The 15,539-nt window shown below is 44.6% G+C and overlaps 1 protein-coding gene across 3 annotated transcripts in view; it reads left to right on the top strand.

The window, feature by feature from the left end:
- LOC126400955 (paired box protein Pax-7-like) overlaps positions 1 to 11,404 on the top strand; it is a 244,405-nt gene extending 233,001 nt beyond the window's left edge. For all 3 annotated transcript variants that reach the window (XM_050061969.1, XM_050061970.1, XM_050061968.1), the window contains exon 9: positions 9,264 to 11,404. In XM_050061969.1, the coding sequence (XP_049917926.1) occupies positions 9,264 to 9,379 (116 nt within the window). In that variant the 3' untranslated portion in view covers positions 9,380 to 11,404. The remainder of the gene's footprint in view (positions 1 to 9,263) is intronic.
- Positions 11,405 to 15,539: the final 4,135 nt, after the last annotated feature.

The raw sequence follows: 15,539 nt of genomic DNA, 5'->3' as shown, positions 1-15,539 counted from the left end.
GGGCAGTTTTGAGTCGAAGCATTGGAGTGGCATATCTGTTGACACCAGCCACGGTTACACGTGCCGTCTTGGATTCAAGTTGGGCCAGTGCTTCAAGGTCCTGCTTGGATCTAGGTATGGATTTGTTGCTCTGGAATGGGAGAATGTCAATCTGCCACAGCTTCTCCACATTGCAATGAAGATCTGACTGGGCTGAGTAGGTCTCATGGAGCAGGGTCTGGACTTCGTTGACTGATTCAGGATGAACAGAGTCACGGTTTTGGGAACTGACGGGAAGCAGGGAAGGACCCTGGAGAGCCCAGCCTAAATGGGTATGTACAGCAGCAGGACCCTCGCCGTGACCAAGAAGCACTCTCTCAATGGGACAAAGAAGATGGGGATGATCTGACCCAATAAGTAGAACAGGCTGAACCCTGTTGAATGGCTGGATGGGTAAGCCTTGCAGGTGCCTGAAGCAGCGGAAGACCTGCTCGGAATAGATCTGCTCAGCCAAGCCGAGGTGGGGAGAGGTGAAGGCTTCCTTAATAAGGAATTTCTTCCAAGGGTTTGAGGGGGATGAGATGTTTAAGGTCACCTTATTACCTTCAAGGGTTTCAGTGCCTTGACGTACAGTTCGTAGGACAAGGGATTCTGCCACCCCATCAAGCTGAAGGTAAGATGCAGCAATGGACAGTAGCATTGTTCTCTGGGAGCCATCATCAAGGATAGCGTAGGTCTCAAGCTCTTTACCTCTGTAGCTTAAGAGCACTTTAACCACCTTAAGAAGGACGTTTGGACTGTTGCTGAGGCGGATGAGGTAAGAGACTCCAGTAGGGGCTTTAGCCTGGTTAGCTTCATGCAGGATTCCAAGGTGCTTCCCATTGCATTTAGGACAGGGTTTCTTGAGGTCGCAGTGTAGGGCTCGGTGGTCACGGGCACACCGTCAGCAGCGGTTATTGGCACGAATCCAATTTCTAATATCATCAGGAGTCAGCTGACGGAATTCAGGGCTTACGCTCAGGTGGTGGTCTTTGGTGCCACACTATGGACAGGTGAGTTTGTGTTTACTGCTTGCATCCTTTGGAGCAGAAGGTGTCCGTGTGCTGCTTGCGTCATGTAATATGGTAGCTATGGGGTAGTTGGATTTAACTGGTGGTTTCCTCTCCCTTGCGTGTTGATTGCTTTGCTTCCACCGGCTATTGTTGACTTGTGATGTCACCATCTGACACTCCACTTCAGCCTCCAACCAAGTTGCAGAATCCACAAGGTTGCGTGTAGCACCAGGTTGGGTGGAACGTGCACAGAGAGCATAGTTGGCCACTTGTTCAGAGGACAATTTAGCCAGAAGGTTCTGTACATGGGAAGCACAAGCTAACTCAGCTTGTCCTGCTGCGCTACCCAAAGACTGCAGCATACCCACCAATGTTCTAATTCTGCTGGCAAAGTCACTGAAGCCCTTAGGGTCACCGGCGCAGAGGGGCGGAAGAGCTTGGATGGCACTGATTTCTAGGGGTGTCCCCAACTAAGAATTTTCATAGTTGAATCTGATTTGACAGATTTTAACTTTAGCAGACTAATCGTTGAATCATGTTGTTTTCCCCCTCATTGATTAATGAGCTCATTTGCGTCAGTTTCCGCTCCAGAGAAAAGAGCTAAAACACCCAAATAAACAAATTTAATTCTTCAGTTGGCATAATAAGATAATAATAATAAAAGTAAAAGGGTTATCATTTTATCTTTATCTTTATTCCTTTGACTTCATCAAGGTATGATGCTCTAGATGAGTGCAGGCGCGCTCCAGTCTCATCCGTGTCTTTAACAGGAGTCGTTTCTGACTCGTCAGAACTTGCCATTTCTGTCACAGTCTCTGTCTCCCATTCCCCTCCTGTCACTCTGCTGCAGTGATTTTCCACTCTCCCTCCCTCTGCTTCACTCTCCTGATCAGCCACACCTGCTCTCACTCTCCTGATCACCCACACCTGCAGCTCATCCCCAGCAATCAAGCCAGCATAAAAGCCTCAGTCCCACACTCACCAGTTGCCAGATTGTTCTTCAGCATTATGCGAGACTTTCCAGCGTTCTTCTCCTGCCTGATCACCCGTTGCCAACTCTGCCTGTCCCCGACCTGCTCTCCTCGCCTGCCTTCTGGTAAACTCACCTGCTTTCCGTCTCTGACCACGTGTTCTGCCTCTGCGGACTGCTCACCTGGCTTCGACCCCCTCGCCTGTCTCCGACTGCTCCTCTGCTCTCTCCTCATTGGCACCTCTGCACGATCGGCTGGTTCTTCAGGCTACGGACTCCTCGCTCTGTCATCAGCGGCTGAAGTAAGCTCTTTCCCTTCACGTCACGCTGTGAGAGAACTGAACTGTTCGGGTCCGAGGGCTCTGGTGCTTCCCCTCGGTTCCGCAGCCGGATTCGGCCTCATCCCTCCCCCACGTTTGAGCCTCAGAGACTGTGAGGGCACTCTGCCCGAAGAACAAACTGTGCACTGAATTGACTCATTCTGCTCCGCTCCCTGTTTGCTGTGGTGACAATAAAAGTCATTACTAAGTGTTCCCATTCTCTGTTGTACTGCTGTTGGGTCCAAACCATACCCGTTACAATTTCATTCACAAATAAACATCCAAAAACATCATCAAAATGTTTAGAAACACTTTTCCTTCTGTCTGACAGGGAAATCCCGGGGGGGGGGACATGACTCCCCATTCAGTAAAGCTGCCCCCCCCTAATAATTTGAGACACAATTAATAATTTTTGAACAATGCAGTAGTATTTATTAAAAGCACAATGTAAGCGGTGCTTATTATAATCGCACAATAATGTGCTATTTAAATCTTAAAAGATTTAGTCCCCCCTCCCATTCCTAGTAGTGGTATATCCCACACTCTTTCCAACGGGCGGGGCTACTTGGCAGCAGTAGCAGCGTGTGGCTGGACCCGCTGCCCACATCGCGCATCACAGGGTAAGATGTACACTCACACAGACACAGTTTAACTTACACAAGTTACAACACATCCCAAACACATCCCATTTACTGTTACAACAAGCCCCAGGCCCAGGCTGATAATATAAACTGTCTGCAGCATTTCTCCTGCATAGTTCAAAAGCCTACTCAATTACGAATGCTGCTAAGCTAAAAGCTAATGATTAAGCTCAGAGTTTAGTGATAGTCAGAGAGGACAGGAGAGAAAGAAGAGGGAGAGGACAGGACAAGAGCAGTCAGTGGCGGAGCGGCTCGTAGCTAATGGGTACCTGTCTGTAGGCTCTCCACCTGTCAGTGAGACAAACATGAAAGATGTGCAGTCTAACCGATGAGGAAAATCAGAGTCTATCAAGAAAACAATCAGCGGTGAAATTCATTTCTAGACACTTCAGGTAAACAAATAATCCTTCAAAAAAGTTTGATTTGAGAGCACATACCTCCTCCAAAGTATTTATTTATGCGCTCCGCCACTGTAAATCACCGTAGGCCTCGATGCTGCTCTGATGGTCCTGCAGCGCACTCACTCATCTCCGCTTATTTGGATCGAGCAACTGGGTGATTTATTCATGCGTAGTAATGATTATGCCTACTGATTAAACGCATGCGTCATTTTCAGTTTTTTATTTAACAGAAATAAGGCTGATGTTTGTATCAAAATAGGCTATATATCATGAATTACTAGAAAACAAATACATTCTATGTCAAATCAAGATGTTCAGCAACAGTGAGCACCCCCATATAGTCAGAATGGTACGGTCTTGTTTCATAACCACATTTTGCGACAATTCGATGGCGAGACTGTCTAATCAGACTTCTCCGAATCGACTCACCGAATCATCGACTATTCGGGGTCACCCCTACTGATTTCACTGAGTACCAACTGATGGGGTTGGCCATAACGCTGTTGAAAGGCAGCCAGTGCATAGGAGTAAGGGTATGGGCTGTGGGCATAAGAGAGAGCGAGGTGGCGAGCAGTATCGAGCTTCAGGTGATCAAGCAACATATGATATTTAAAATGCTCAGGTTCCTCAGGGGATAGCAGGTTATTAAGGGCCATTTTAAGCATGGCAAACTCCTGTGGGTCATCATGAATGAAATGAGGGAATGATGGGCCTTCATGGTGTGGCCTAAAGGCAGCAGTCTGGTAAACGGGCCATGTCACAGGTGACACCAAGGGTTGGTGTTGCAGATAAGAGTAGAAGGGAGCAGCAGCTGCTTGCGAAGGTGGTGGCTGAGGAGGGATGCTTACTGCTGCAGATATGGGCTGAAGTGGAGGGACAGTACTCACCGCATGTGGCAGAGGGACAGAATGGGCCGCAATTGGCACTTGTGGGGGTTGAGGAAGTAAAACAGCAGCAGTAGGAGCTTGAGTTTGTTGAAGAAGGGGCATAGCACTAATAACTTGGAAGTGAGGAGGGACAAGGGCACTAGCAGCACCTGGCACAATCAAAGCTGGAGGATGTGGGGCCCTCAGGTAAGGAAGTTGCAAGTTGGAGGACTCAACCAAAGGAAGCTGTGCTGCCGGGTCAGCCACAGCAGGAGGTGCAGCAAATGAAGCTGAGAGGGCAGCAGGTGGGGTAACGGTTGGCATTGAAGCCGGAAAGGAGGTAACAGCAGGGCCTGTGAGCATATTTGGTTGTGGTGAGGAACCGATCTCTCTGGGGGGAGGCACATGCAAGGAAAAAGTAGCCAAAGAGGCACTAGGGTGGATAGCCTCTATTAATCCTAATGATAGATTAGCTTTGGCTGCTGATGCTGAAGTGGGAGGCACTGTAGAGTTGATACGGTTATGTGGGTGTGCCACACTGGGAACAGTAGGGTGGTGAAGGGAAGGGTTCAAACTCAACCCAGTGGGGCCTCGGGTATGGGCCTCAACCTGATCCTCTGTAGTCTGGGTGACCGGATGGGATCCAGAACGTTGAGGTTCTGGTGTAGGCAGCATAGATCTAGGTGGTGGAGGGAGGGATGCACGACTTGGAGCAGGTGGAGACTGGAGGCCATGCTGGGGATGTGTGGACTGGGACTCGTGTTGCCTCAAACAGTCGCAAAGTTCTTCCACTAGAGACCGACCAACTTGACAAGAGCGGTCTCGCTCATGAGGAGGGTGATTATGATGGGCTGGAGAAGCATGGCTAGAGCCCTCGGCAGCAGTGGCGTAACTGCAGGGAGAGGGAGAATGGACCTTCTGGTTAACTAAAGCTTGTATTGAAGTTTCAATCATCTGCCGCACCTCATCAAGAATGCCATTCCGCATATTTATCACTTCTGAAGAATAATAGGAGGTTGTTGCTGGATGGCTAACTGCATGTTGCTGTTGTACGGTCGGTGCTGTTGTTGGCATTCCTTGTGTCCATGAAGCAGCATGTGGTTGCCCAGTCATGGATGTGGCATAACCACAACCAACATACTGTGTTTGATAGTCATTTAGACAAGGGGGGGGGGGGGGGGGGGGGGGGTGAGGTTGTCTGCCGGATCTCCTTGATGCTCCGTCCATAGTGATTTGATTTGATTTATTTGATTTGATTTTGATTTTGATTTGATTTATTTTCATTTATTTATTTTGCACATATACATTTAAAAATAAGACAAATACATGTACATATCTCTCTTGGTAGAGAGGAAGATGCAGAGAAATGTGCAGGTGAGGTCGGAAACCTGAAAGGCTTATGGAATGGCCTCACCCAAACCTAACAATCATTTAAACCAGTAACAATGATATTGTCATACCTTGTGTGAGGTAGAGGAAAAAATAAAAATAAAATAAAATAAAATAATATATATATATATATATATATATATATAAACAAAAAATAAAATAAAAATAGAAAAATAAAAAATAGAATGTGATTATAATGATCGTAATCGTAGTAGTAATAATAATGATGTGGTAATAACACTAATAAATAAATAGAAAGAGAAGAGAAGAAAATAGGTACGATTAACAAATACGGTGTGGCTCTAGGGAAGGCATATTAAGACAGTCAAACCAATTTTTGCTGTTCTGATAATTTCAACAGTAATCTCTTTTTGAATATTGCGTGTATATAGTGTTCATCGGCTCCGGCTCGAAGGACCATGTAGAATATTTAAGTCAGGGTATGTGGATGCTGGGCTGTAGGCATGGGGTGAACACTCTGGGTGTGCTGTCAGGCACAATGAAACACGTTGGGATCCAGGTTTCAGGTCATTTATTACAACAGGTAGTATTGCAGGGGGGGGAATGGTAGCAATTGTGCTGCTGGTTCATATCTAGACAGAAACACACAACTTGTGTTATTATAAAATGAAATACAATCATCAAATGATAAGCAAACGATAAATCTATGACTGGAACTAAAGGAGTTAACATAATTGTCAGTCATTTTGGCTTAGCATCTTAGCAACATAAATACCACCCACATAAATGTACAATGCACTGAGAAACTCACATATTATGCAGTATCACAATGGCTGTCAAAGGGTTAGCTGCTCTGTGGGAAGGCTGCTGCTGCTGCTGCTGCTGGCAGAAGAAAAGACTCACACCTCATGCCAATTCTCTATATATAGTCTCTGCCCAACCTTGCTCCTCCTACTTCCTGCTCACACAGTTCCTTCTTCCTGCTCATCAGAGTTCCTCCTCGCTCCTGCTCTTCACTACAATAACATTCTTGTGACTAGAAAATCATGTTAAAATCAAGTCGATGTGTTCAAAGTTTCAAAGTGTGCCCTGTTTTCTTTTTCATGTCATTTTGTTTTGTTTTTGTGATGTTTTTTTGTGCTTTGTTGTATTTTAGGTAGCCTAGTGTAACATCATGCTAGGAATGAAAAATAGCCTTTTGGTTAATTCTGGCATTTTTTTTAAACCATGTGCATTTATTAATTTGCACTGTCCCTTCTTAGAACCAGGGGTCTACCAAATCAGACAGGACCCCAAGTGCAGGCTGTGCAAAGATGCTCCTGAGACAGTTCAGCACATAATAGCAGGGTGTAAGGTGCAGGCAGGAACAGAGTACATGCAATGTCCTAACCAAGTGGCTGGTATAGTGTACAGGAACACCTGCACTGAGTATGGGCTGGAAGTCCCAGGGTCAGAATGGAAGACACCTCCTAAGGTGTTTGTGAATGACTGAGCCAAGATCCTGTGGGACTTTCAGATCCAGACTGACAAACTGGTGATGGTTAACCAACTGGACATTGTGTTGATTGACAAACAGAAGAAGGCAGTAGTGATAGATGTAGCAATCGCAAGCAACAGCAACATCAGGAAGAAGGACCACGAGAAACTCGAAAAATACCAAGGGTTAAAAGAGGAGCTAGAAAAGATGTGGGGAGTAAAAGCTGGAGGTGTATATATATATATATGTTGCGAACACTGGGGGAACCCACACCCAGGACACAAACAGTTGGTGGAAAAAATAAGGATTTATTACCACAAAAGGAAAAAAACGGTGAATGGTGGGGAGCAGGGTCCAAGGGTTAAGTGAGAAGGGTGAGGGGAATGATGAGCAGGGCTGGCTGGGGAGCATATGGGTGGATGGCTGGCGGGTTGGTTGGAGAATGGAGAAGCAGATGAATACTGGTCCTGGAACATAAAGAGAATCAGGATTAACAAAAGGCAGAAACAACACAGGGAATCACGAGCAATAAATTGTCTTTCAAAGTCTGGCCTGTGAGAACTACCACGGAGGGTTGAACAACATTCTGGCGATGGGTAGGGTAGATATAGACTGGAGGTTGATGAGCTTGATGGAAGGCAGGTGTGTGTAATCAGCCAGGTGTGTGTACTCAGCCAGGAGCCAGGGAAGGGAAGCCACAAGACACAGACAGACACTGGGGAAAGGGGCGGGGAAAACACAGGAGAACACTGGGAAATGCAGTCCAACAGCACACAGCCGCAACAATATATATATATATATATATATATATATATATATTTATTAGAGATGCACAATAATAGCAATAATTAGCATGTCATTGGTATCACCTGATACTGGCTTTAGAATGAACTATCACAATCAACCTACGTGATTTCTCTTATTTTGCACAATGAATGAAATGAATATTACATGAATGAAAAGTATTGTAATTTATGTTTCCATCTTCTGGTGGGCCTTCAAGATAAGAGCATGCATGCATAATATGATTGATGTTAATTCCACTACAGAAGGGACTTGATAATCACTAAAATTAGGTGGGAAAAAAGTGGATATGATAATATCCCTGTTGGTTGTTTCTCAAATGAGTTGTTACATATCAACATAGTAGTTAAGTAGGTAGAAGATGAACTGATCTCCAAAAGGTATGGAGTTAATGATGACACATTTTTTTCAATATTTTGAGCAAGATTACTTTTTAACCAGAAGCAAAAGTTTTGGCACCCTGCATGGTCAGTACTAATTAGTGCCTCCTTTGGCAAGTATCACAGCTTCTAAATACTTTCTGTATCCAGTTTAGAGTCTTTCAGTTCTTGTTTGGGGGATATTCACACATTCTTCCTGCAAAAGGCTTCTATTTCTGTGAGATTCGTGGGCCGTCTTGCATGCACTGCTCTTTTGAGATCTATCCACAGATTTTTAATGATGTTTAGGTCAGGGGACTGTGAGGGCCATGGCAAAAACAATAGACAATAGTCTATTGTGAATTTCAAGGTGTGTTAAGGATCATTGTGTTGTAGAAGCCATCCTCTCCTCATCTTCAGCTTTTTTAGAGGTGGTAGATGTTTGCCTCCAGAATTTGCTGGAATTTAACTGAATCAATTCTTCTGATTTGCCTTTCTTGCCATTCAATCCTATGATCAGCTCTCTCAGAAAGTTTTCTTGGTCTTCCAGACCTCAACTTGACCTCCACAGTTTCTGTTAGCTGCCACTGCTTAATTACATTCTGAACTGAGGAAACAGTGACCTGAAAACACTTTGCTATCCTCTTATAGCCTTCTCCTGCTTTGTGGGCATCAGTTATTTTGGTTTTCAGAGTGTTAGGCAGCTGTTTAGATGAGCCCATGGCTGCTGATTGCTCATCACCTGGCCTTTCCTAACAATGATTGTGAATAAGCTTACTGGTAAAAGTTGTTTTATAATTTCTTGGGGTACCCAAACATTTGCATGGTGCTCCTTACGTTAGTAATCCACTGATCTTGCTTAAACTGTTTTAAAAAGTCATGTTTTATCTTTAACTTCATGCCTTTAGAGATCAGTTTATCTTCTACTTACTTTGGCTTTCCATTCACAGGAAACAAAATTTTGACTAGGGTTGCCTAAACTTTTGCATGTCATTGTATATATGCATATCATTAACTCTGTCTCCTTTGTGCTATCTTTTCCAGCTGCTGTGGATTACCTGGCAAAAAACGTCAGCCTTTCCAGTCAGCGCAGGATGAAGCTGGCCGACCACTCAGCTGTACTGGGACTGCTGCAGGTTGAGACTGGCCAGGCCTACTAGTACCCACTTAACATGCACACCTAGTCACCAGCACAACCCACCTCCTGCTACCATCCATACAAATCTCCCAGAGACCGTGTGTGTGTGTGTGTGTGTGTGTGTGTGTGTGTCATAGATTGACTATACAGTACACTGGGGTGTTATTTAGGTTTTTTTTAATTTCATGTATGTGTTTCCTCCAGGGTTTAAGGATTGAATGATGCAGCTGCCGAAGCTTTATACATTCCCATGGGACCAACCAAATCCACCATATCAGTTTCCACTGTTAAGAATATAGTTCTTCATTTGTTGTTTGTCATATTGCACTACATTTTGTACACAGTATTGATGGAATCTAACTTAACAGGATAATTATAGTTAACTCGTGATATAAACAATTAGGCCTACTATGTAAACCAATCACTTTAGACTGGATGTAACCTTTGACCTGCTATTTAAAATATATATATTTTTAAAAACAAGGTCTTCAAACAAACAAAACAAACTAAATTATACATTGTAGTCATACTGTAATGATGCATCCATTCTTAATGCCAAGCATACCTCAAGTTGTGAAGTGTCAACACCCTTAGTGTTCTGTCTGAACACACCTTATGGTTTATTTAGCCTTTTAAAATTTCATGTAATTGTTTCCTCCAGGATTTAAGTACCCCTGTTGCCCCCGTTACTCTGCTAAGTCACCTATGACCATTTGTATTGAGTTTCATTCACTGATGAATTTTTCTGGCTGTGTTGTCAAACTAGGGAGTGCTATACTGGGTCAAAAAAACTACATGTTGCTAATTAAAGAAACAAAAAAAAAAATAAATAAAAAATAAATCAGGTGCCCTCCAAGGATAGGGCAAGTAGGCGAATAAGGATAAAAGACAATGCCTTTCCAGCTTACTCATTGTAGAAGTCCATGGTATAGGTTGGCGGTCTGAAAAAAATCCAAGGCACTCTTCTGACTGTAAATAAAAATCCTTTATCAATAAATTGATGACCAATGCGTTCATACTTAACAGACTTCATCAGGGTATAAAATGTACTGGGGTCAGGAGGGGGGAATAATGATGGTACTAGCATCTTATAAAACTGTATTATTGTTTTTGGATAAGTTTTGGATAAGTGTTAACAGTATTTTTACATTGAACCTCCCTCTCAGTATCCGATATTATATGTTATTACAATAATATGTTATTATAGCTTTGGACAAGTATTATTGAGGGTGACCCCTTATCAGCCCTTTTATACACCCTCCTCTCAATATTCAAGTCAAGTCAAGAAGTCAGGTAGTACTTAATTTGCCCCAGAGGGGCAATTAGTTTTATAGTAGTGACAACAGTAGGGATGCACGATAATATCAGCACATTATCGGTATCGGCCGATATTATCCTTAAAATGAATCAGAATCAGAATCAGCCAACATGCTTTTTCTTATTTTGTACAATAAATGAATATGACATACATTGAAAAGCATACTATTTCGTGTCTCCATCTGCGGGTGGGCCATTATGATAAACGTATGCATGCATAATACAATGTTATTTCTACTATGGACGACAATGATCACTAAAATTAGTTGGGAAAAAAAGTGAGTATATCAATATCATTATTGGTGATTGGCCAAGTTAGTTGTGTTATATTGGTGTAGCCGTCTTGCTACATGTGTGAGTTCCCCCAGTATAGATACACAGATTTGCAAATGAGTTTTCAGTCTTTTATTCCACCAACAACACAGGCAGAGGTGTCCTTCCAGTGGAAAGCAGACAGACGACTGCTCAGGACCAGCACACTACTGCATAAAAAGGGGAGAAAGAGCAGTCAGAATCATTAGCAGCAGCTGTTCCAATCAACTCATCTGCCACTACTCTCCTGAGCCATCCCCCCACACCTGTCTCTCTCTCTCTCTCTCTCTCCTGCAGCTGACTGTTAACCACATACCCTCCACAATCGGCATATCGGATGTCAGCAAAAAATCCAATATCATGCATGCCTAATTAGGGGTGCAAACCAACATAATTTGGACTTTTGTTTTTTGTACAAAACGGGAATTACAGTCTGGTTGAAATGGGCTTGTTACAGTCTGGGTAAAGCAAAATCATCATTATTTCTAAACACATTATACATATAAGAAAATATTTCTCATGAACACATGAAAAGACAGAGAACTGTGTAGTACTGGATTGTGGAGTTAGACTGTTTTTCAGCATTTCTGTGTCCTACTGGATAAAATCTACGTTACCACTGTCATTAGAGCTCATAGCATCAGTATAATTTATTTTGTCCATTCTGTGTCAGTGGTGAGTTTGCTAAGTCCCACGAGCTCTCTGAGCTCTTTCAGTCTAAAAATCTCTGTTCAATGCCACAGTCATATAAACACAAGCTAAACAGCCGTCACTAATGAACCTTTCAGTCTTGATGATTGAAACAGCTATCCAGCCCACCGACATTTACTGCTCACTGCAGTGGATGTGTACTTTGTGCTAACGTTAACGCTAACTGAATGAGTGGCTACAGCTGCACAGTGGCTTTTGCTCCCTGGTTCAGAGGGTGTGTGTGCTGTGACTGTGTGTCCTACTGGCTTAGCTGCCAGAGAGTCTTTCACCGTGCAGCGGCTCATTCTTCTGCTCGTGGTTGTGCATGTTACTGTGCTACTGGGTTAGCTGCTAAGGAGTCTGTAGCTGTGTGGTGGCTCTTTGCCTGAGTGTGTTTTTATTCACGACTCTCTCTCTCCATCGTCCTCATAATTCACAGTGAAACTGAAGTGGCTCCAAACACTAGACCTGTAGTTTATTAGAGGATCTTCTATTTCTGGTCTAGTAATTATGTTACCGACCATCTTAAAATGAGCTAGCTTGGTGTAGCTGTCTTCCAGTGTGTCTCACTGGAATAGAATGTTCTGGTTTGGGGGTGGTAGGGGCAGACAGCATGTTGCCTGTTCCATCCTGTGGACTGCCTTGTTGAGCACAGTGGCACTAAAGACATAAAGCTGAAAACACACAGACGCTGCCCTGGCACAGTGTACCATGTGGCGGTGCATCAAGTGCCCCTAGCACACACTGGACACGATGCAACAATACCAGCAATCCCAGAGAGAGGGGATATATGCTGAGAATGTGAGACCTGTGGATACTTCGAAACCCACAATCAAGACTTACTAAAAAACATCTGGTAGCACAATGTTCCAACATCCGTAACCACCAACTACTATCACAACTAGAGATTAATGGAATACTACAACAATGCTACGGCAAGGGGGAGCTAGGACGGCAGGTCAGCAGGGGGATGTCATTACGCCTCCCACAATGCGAGATTGGGTACCAAGCCTCAGTAGATACAACTAGCCTCACTGAAAGAACAGCTGACCTGAGAAGGAAGATTGTGAGCAAACTGGAAACCTGGAGCCTCCGAAGAATCCTGAAGCTGAGTTGCCATGTACCTTCAGATGATCTGCTAGAAGATGTGAATGCTGCCCTAAATACCATCCCTACAAGGACCATCACTGAGACCAACAAGCTGATTCACAGTACAGCAACAGTAATCCTGGAGATGCTTGGATACAAGATGGACATGGTACATACGAACCAGTATCCTCCATGGAAGAGACGGTTAGAGGCCAAGATAAAGGCAACACAGAGACAAGTTAACCAACTAGCAGAGCTACACAGGGGTAACATGGTGAATAAAGGAGTACCAAGGAAGTACAATAAGCTCCCCATTCCAGAGGCACTCGAAACTGCCAAACAAAGACTAACTGCTCCTGCCACCCGGCTGAAGAGATACACCAGAGAAGTAGAAGCCAGGAGAATAAACAGGATATTGTTGCCAAGGTGTTCTCTCAATGGCAGAGAAATAACTGCAGGTCAGACCCACCAAGAGCTGAGATGGAAACATACTGGAAGGGCATATGGGAAAGAGAAGCATCTCACAACACCAATGCCCAAATGGCTGGTTGACCTAGGAGCTGGCCACAGCAATCTCCCTGAACAAGAACCAGTAACCATCTCAATGGCAGACATCCAGGAAAGAGTGTCAAAGATGAAGAGCTGGACAGCACCAGGCCCTGATGTGATCCATACATACTGGCTGAAGAAGCTAACTGCACTCCATGAACGCCTAGCAGCACAGATGACCCAGCTGCTAAGGGATGGGACCCACCCAGAATGGTTAACACAGGGCAGGACAGTCCTGATCATGAAAGACCCCCAGAAAGGAACCATTCCATCCAACTACAGACCGATAACCTGTCTCTCCACAATATGGAAACCCCTGTCAGGCATCATAGCAGCCAAGATAACTAGGCATATGAGCAATACATGAGCGAGGAACAGAAAGGAATTGGCAGTAACACCAGAGGAGCCAAGCACCAGCTACTGGCCGACAGAGCAATCGCCCGAGACTGCAAGAGCAGGAAGACCAACCTGTGCAACGCCTGGATGACTACATGAAAGTCTACGACTCAATGCCACACACGGATACTAGAATGTCTGGAACTATACAAGATCAACAGGACACTAATGGCCTTCATTAAGAACTCCATGGGAATGTGAAAGACATCCCAAGAGGCCAACTTAAAGCCGAAAGTCAACATCAAATGTGGCATATACCAAGGGGATGCACTGTCACCACTGCTGTTCTGTATAGGCCTGAATCCCCTCAGTCAGATCATCAAGAAGACTGGCTATGGATACCGATTCCGAAGTGGGGTAACAATCAGCCACCTGCTCTACATGGATGACATCAAGCTATATGCCAAGAATGAGCGAGAAATCGACTCAATGATCCACACCACCAGGATCTACAGCAAGGACATAGGGATGTCATTTGGATTACACAAGTGTGGCCGGATGATATAAAAGAGAGGCAAGATGATCAGAACTGAGGGAGTTGACCTACCAGAGGGCAACATAGGAGATATCCAGGGTAGCTACAAGTGGGATCCTTGGCAAGGCAAGTCCTCATAAGTCAACTGAATGGTCAGAACAAGGTCAGAGCCATCAACATGTACGCACTGCCAGTCATCAGATACCCAGCTGGGATCATAAACTGGCCAAAGGAGGAGATAGAGGCCACAGATATCAAGACAAGAAAGCTCTTCACCATGCATGGTGGGTTCCACCCAAAGTCCAGCACCCTGAGGCTATACACTAAGCGAAAAGAGGGAGGCCGAGGACTAGTGAGCATCAGAGCCACTATCCAGGATAAAACATACAAAATCCAGAAATACATCAAGAAGATGGCTCCAAAGGACGAGCTGTCTAGTGAATGCCTCAGACAACAGCCCCTACATGGTGCATACCACCGTCAGATAGAGGACGTGGCTGATATCAAGAAGACCTCCCAGTTGGTGGAGAATGCTGAATTGACAGACAGCACAGAGGCACTAATCATCGCAGCACAAGAACAGGCCCTAAGCACAAGGGCCATAGAGGCCAGGGTCTACCACAGCAGATCAGACCCAAGGACTGTGCAAAAATGCCCCTGAGACGGTCCAGCACATAGTGGCAAGGTGAAAGATGTAGGCAAGATCAGCATACATGGAAAGGCACAACCAAGTGGCTGGGATAGTGTACAGGAACATCTGCACCCAGTATGGACTCGAAGTACCCAAATCTCGATTGGACACACCATCAAAGATGGTTGAGAACAACAGGGCTAAGATCCCGTGGGACTTCAACTTCCAGACTGACAAACAGCTGCCGGCTAACCAACTGGACATAGTGGTGGTTGACAAACACCAGAAGACGGCAGTGGTGGTAGATGTGGCGGTACCAGTCAACAGCAACATCAGAAAGAAGGAACACAAAAAGGTGAAGTATCAAGGGTTGAAAGAACAGCTGGAACAGATGTGGAAGGTCAAAGTTGATGTGGTTCCCATGGTAGTAGGAGCATTTGGGGCAGTGACCCCCAAACTGGGAGAGTGGCTCCTGTAGATTCCAGGAACAACATCTTTAGCCTCAGTCCAGAAGGGTGCAGTTCTAGGAACAGCTAAGATACTTCGCAGAACCCTCAAACTCCCAGGCCTCTGGTAGAGGACTCGCGCTTGAGGATGACACAGATACCACCCTGAGAGGGTAAGAGGGTGATTGATTTTTTACGTATATATATTTTATGTATATATACTGTACATATATATATATATATATATATATATATATATATATATATATATATATAT

The sequence above is a fragment of the Epinephelus moara genome, chromosome 14 (assembly GCF_006386435.1).
Source record: "Epinephelus moara isolate mb chromosome 14, YSFRI_EMoa_1.0, whole genome shotgun sequence".
Lineage (NCBI taxonomy): Eukaryota > Metazoa > Chordata > Actinopteri > Perciformes > Serranidae > Epinephelus > Epinephelus moara.
The sequence above is the reverse complement of the archived record's forward strand: the minus strand, read 5'-3'. Positions and strand labels throughout refer to the sequence as shown.